The 5,275-nt window shown below is 64.9% G+C and overlaps 1 protein-coding gene across 1 annotated transcript; it reads right to left on the bottom strand.

Annotated features, from left to right (window-relative positions):
- Positions 1-405: 405 nt before the first annotated feature.
- On the bottom strand, positions 406-2,326 carry LRRC10B (leucine rich repeat containing 10B; the record flags this gene model as incomplete). The annotated part of the gene is made up of 1 exon (XM_081154242.1): positions 406-2,326. One exon carries the CDS (start codon positions 2,324-2,326, stop codon positions 1,451-1,453), a length of 876 nt encoding a protein of 291 aa, XP_081010368.1. The 3' UTR covers positions 406-1,450.
- Between the last annotated feature and the right edge of the window lie 2,949 nt (positions 2,327-5,275).

The following is a 5,275-nucleotide window of genomic DNA, read 5'->3' as shown; positions in this document are numbered from 1 at the left end:
AGAAGGAAACAGGAGGGAGGTGGAAGGAGGGAAAGACAGAGTCGCAGAGGGGGAATGGGGGGTCAGCACAGTGAAGAAAGAGAGAAAGGTCAGCCCAGCTTGAAGATTCAGAAACATACTGAGTCAGGAACCTGAGAATTACCCTGGAGAAGACCAAGGAAAGGGGTGCAGTTGGGGGCTGGGAGGCAGAGAGTAAGATACAGCAAGACCCACGGAGACCAGCCAAAGCCTTTTGTGCGTGTCCTCCAGAGGGGCAGCAGCCGGCTGGAGCAGCCTAATGCAGAGCTGAGGCACAGGGACAGGGGGCAGTGCCAGAGGGAGCCCAGGGTCCCCACAGCACTGGGACTCGGTGCTCCCAGGCTTATAAATAAACAGGCATTGGGGAACCGCACATTCTTTCTCCAAGAAATGTAATTTGTTTACAGCCAGTTTGGGTTTTTTTTCCCTAAAGAAAACACTACTATGTGGGGCCCCTGCCCCTGACAGTGTCCCTGAGTGTCCCTGGCCCTGCCCCCCTCTTCCCATTATTGCTTGGATGGGAAAGATCTGGCCCTGGGAATTGCAGTGAGGCACCCCTCCTCACCCACTTGAGGCTGTCCCTGGTGACGGAGTGGAGCACACAGTGCTCGTCCCTTGCCCCACGCCGCTGTGCCAGCCACCCTGACTGTGCCCATTTAAGGGAATGGAGAGTGCAGGCAGGGGAAAGGCGCTAGGCAGCCTCCCAGAGCAGAGAGCCACTCTCTTCAGTGCAGGAGGCCTCCAGGCAGAGTGGCTGCTTTTCAAAACTGACAGCCGGAAGGCTCCGGCTGGGGGAAGGGAGGAAGAGCTTTCTTCCCAGCGAGGTTCCTGGCGCGAGCTGGGAGAAGAGAACTGAGTAAAAGGCGGAGGTGGAGACCCTGCCTCCTGAGCCCCCCTTCCCCAGACAAACTTTGGGGGACTTGGGGAGGGAAGTATGTACAATGAGCCCCGGTAGGGGGACAAGGGCAGCTGCGGTGTTTGGTCCCCATCCCAGTTTCCCGCTTCTGTCCTGGGCGCCTGCCTCACACAGGCATGTGGTCCATCAGAGGTAGGGGCTCCTGCCCCGGAAAGGGTGGGTCTAGGAGATCCAGACTCCGGGAGGAGGGAGGTTGGTGGGCACCCTGAGCATCCAGGCTCGGCCAAGGTGGTGATTCTGCAGACAGCAGGGACCCTAGTTCCAGGAGGAAGCCGGCACCTCCACTGTGTTGTCAGGAACGCTATCGGGGACCCCACAGAGTCGCAGGGGCTGGATAGAGCCTGCGCTTCTTGGCCCGACGACTGCGCAGAGAGCAGTCAGGAGGCAGTCTCCCTGCCACCAGGAACGTCTGCTCCCGGCGACTCCCCACAGCGGCCCTTCCTCCCCACCGCTCCAGCGGGCCTGCCCAGAGCCCTCCTCCCAGAGCGGCCCAAGTGCATCACCCCGGGTGCAGGCTCAGGTGCCCAGTCCTGGAGAGGCTTCCGGGGCGCGGAGGCTGTCCCCCGGGGGGCCCAGAGCCCGGGAGCCGCCCCCGATGAGCAGGTCTTCCTCCTCCTCATCCTCAAAGGCCCGCGCGGGGCGCCGGGGTGGCGGCCGCGGCACGGGCTCGTCGCGCTCGGCCATGCGTTCGACGGCGCCCTCGCCGACCAGGAAGACGGTGTCGGCGACGCGCGGGGGCCCGGTGACCGGGTTGTGGTCGTAGGAGAAGACTCGCAGGGAGCGCAGCGGGTGCAGGTCGGGGAAGCCGCCCAGGCGGTTGCGGTCCAGGTCGAGGATGTGCAGGCGCCCCATGCGCAGCAGCGCGGGCGGGAACACCTCGAAGCGGTTGCCGTAGAGCCAGAGGCCGCGCAGGCCCGTCATGCGCGGCAGCTCGGCGGGCAGCGCACGCAGCCGGTTGTCGCCCATCTGCAGCGACTGCAGCGCCACCAGGCGCAGCAGCGGCCGCGGGAAGCGCCGCAGGAAGTTGCCCTCGATCCAGAGGCAGCGCAGGCTCTGCAGCTGCGCGAAGTCGTTGGGCAGCGCCAGCAGCCGGTTGCCGCCCAGGTAGAGGCGCGTGAGGCGCGGCAGGCGGCACAGGCCGTCGGGCAGGCGCTCGAGTTTGTTGAAGTCCAGCGCCAGGATGCGCAGCTCGCGCAGCTCCTCGATCTCCTCGGGCAGCTCGCGCAGGCCCGTGCCGCTCACGTACAGCTTCTCCAGGCGGCTCAGCGCGCACACGGCGCTGGGAAGCCGGCGCAGCCGCCTCCCGCTCAGCTCCAGCTGCTGCTCGCCGTGGCGCAGCTGCTCCTCCGCGTCCGACGGCAGCTCGTCCAGCGTGGACTCGGCGATGCCCATGGTCACGGGCCCCGACCGGGGCCGCCGCCGCCGCCCGGCATCGCTCCGCCCCGGTCACCCCCTGTCTCCCCGACGGGGCTGAGGCCGCCTCGGCTCCGGGGCCCCCCGCCCCGGCCTGCCCCTGCGCCGGGAGGGGGGCCGTGCGGGGCGGAAAGGAGGCGCCCGCTCGGGGCCCCGCCGCCGGGCGCGGCGCTCCACGGCTCGCCCTCTGGCCTCCGCCGCTCCAGCGCCTGCAGACTGGCTCGGGTTAGCTCTGACTCGCAGCTAAGCGACCCGTCGCCCTGGCAACCCCCGACGCGGCTGCCAATGAGGTGGAGGGAGGCGGGCCGGGGCGGGGCCAAGGTGCTACGGGTGCGGGGGGTCTGGGCTCCGGGGCCCGCCCGCCGTGGTCCGGTCTCACCCGCCCAGGCGCCCGCGCCGGCCAAGGGAACCCGAGTCCGCGCCTCGCAGGCCTGGGGCTATGCCAGCGCAGCCCCGACGTCCGCCGCTGTCCACCGCACCTCCGCTCGCAGCCAGCGGTTTGGTTTGCGGTCGTTTGCGCCCAGACCCGCAAGTCCAAGAAGGGACCGCAGGCCGACGAGACGCCGGCGCGCGAACCAGGACTCTGGGCAGGTGGTTCTCCAAGCGGGACGGAGGGCTGCGGTCACTGCCGGCCCCTTACGTCTAGCGGCACGCAGCTAGTCTCCCCTAGCTAGGGTCACTTCAGGAGAGCCACTCGGAACAGTGTGACCGACTGGCCCGGTTCAGGGCGGGTCACACCGGAGGGCTTTCGGGGACGCGAGCCTGGCTGCGCCTCCTCCCGCTCCCGACAGCCTCGCCGCGCGGCGGGCTCCTCGTCTGCTCTCGCGCGCGCCCCGCCGCGGCCCTCCCGCTGCGCTCAAAGCCTGTGTCGCTGCGGCGGGCAGGGGACTGGGACCCGTAGGCGCCTTTGAACGCCACCAGCGAGGACCGCTTTCATTCCGCGACTCTTCCTGTTGCGCATGCTCCCGCCAGCAGCCCGGCCGAGCCCCCCCCCCCCCCCTTCGGAGCCCTCCTGCCAAAGCTCCAGGCAGAAAGATTCGCTTCCATGGATGCGAGCCGGCCCGCGCCCTGCGCTGTGCAGAGCACCGCACCGCGTTCTTGCGACCTGCCTGCGGGGTAGGTGCCTCCGTTACCCCAACTTTACAGGGGAAGGAAATGAGGCTCTGAGAGGTTTAACGAGCTGAGTGACTGCCCGAGGTCGCCCCCTGGCTGGTGAGTGGCTGGGATTTGAAACCAGGCTGCGTGGCTCTCCAGCCGGCGCTCTGAACCATGTCCCAGGCCCATAAAGTGGGAACGGTGATAACTGCACCTCAGGCGATGGATGTTCTCCCAGCGGAGCCTCTGCCTGGTGCCAGGACTACAAGGAAGGCTTTAATCGCACATGGAAGACGAGGAAAGCGGCCCCGGAGGGATTACGCACTTGCTCCCCCGTCCTACGTGTGACCATGTAACTCTCTGAAGGGACAGACCTCTGGGCAGCACCGTGCCCTTTGACCCACCCCCACTCCCAGGCAGAGAGCAGTGGCCAAGGCAACGTCAGGGTAAGAGCCACACTCCCTGTCATATGAGCTCCACAGGGCAGGCAAGTGTGTCTCCCCTGCTGGCACAGGGTCTGGCACATTGCAGGTGTTCCATGAAACATTTTTAGAAATGGAGGCAAACTTTACATGCAGTGAAGTGCACAGGTCGTGTAAGCGTACAGGTCGAGTTTTGATGGACGTGAACACCCATGTAGTATTTCCATCACTTGGAGTTCCCTCAGGCCCCCTTCAGTCAATGCCCACTCCCAGGGGCAGCCGTGACCCTGACCTCTATCACCACGGACTGGTTGTGCCCGTTCGTGAACTTCGTATCAATGAAATTATTCCGTGTGTGCTTTTCTTGCTCCTGGCTTCTTTTGCTCGGATACTGCATGTGTGTGTGGGATGAAGGCACAGCGGTGGCTCTATCCGGGCAAGGGATGTCGGGGTGATGGGGGGCACAGAGGCGGGTTCTGCTCAGAGCCAGGAAGCAGCCACAGACCCGTCTTGGGACGGAGACTGATGAGATGCAGACAGGACTTCAGATGGCGGTGGGGGGCCCAGGCAGAGAGTAAGTGAGGCCCAGACACCGGACCTGGAGTATAGGAGGATCTGAGCCCTAGCCAGAGGGGCTTCGAGCTCCTTCCAGACCTCGCCTAAGCCCCAATCCATGGCTCTCCCTTCTACTTATTTGGGAGAACTTCTCGGAAGAAGCGATACCACAGAGACCAACCAGAAAGCTGAGGAAAATGCAGCCAGGCTGATGGATAAAGATGATCACCCCCCCCCCCCGCCCCCTGCTGCCCTCAAGTAGTTTCCCCCAGGGAACATTCGCTGTGTAGGAGGAAGCCCAGCCAGGCCCCCCCACCACATGCTCCGAGCTGGCACTCCAGCACCAGGCAGCCCTCTTGGGCTCTGCCTGCAGGGCAGGAGTCACATGCGTTCCCTGCCGCTCCAGCACCAGCCTGGCAGAGCTTCCTGGGTTCAAGGGCACAGGGGACCAGCCCTCTCCTTTCTCTGAGTCTTTTTCTTGCTCTCTGTAGAGGCTGTACCTTTGCCTCCCACCAGGCCCTTCTCAGTGGGTACAGGTAAAATGTGCTGGTGTTCGGGCCCACGCAGGCTGGCAGCGGGCAATCATGTTGATGAATCACGCTGGCACTGCGGGCGCCAGTCCTTGTTGAGGCGTCACTAATGAATTAGCTTCATTCCCAGCACGGGGCCTCTCAGCCTTTTCCCACTCCCCAGGAAGGCAGGAAACTGAGACCTGGGAAGGGGGAGCAGGAGAGGAGAGGGGGCTCCAACAGCTCTAGGAATGGCCCAGACTCCAGCCACCCCCCTGCCCATACACACACTGGAAAAATGCCCGAAGGTCATGTCCTCAGAAATGGCCTCTCCAGTCCTAATCATA

Source organism: Miniopterus schreibersii, assembly GCF_964146895.1.
Source record: "Miniopterus schreibersii genome assembly, chromosome: 12".
In the NCBI taxonomy this organism is placed as follows: Eukaryota; Metazoa; Chordata; class Mammalia; order Chiroptera; family Miniopteridae; genus Miniopterus; species Miniopterus schreibersii.
Note: the sequence above shows the minus strand (reverse complement) of the source record. Positions and strands in the feature narration are given on the sequence as shown.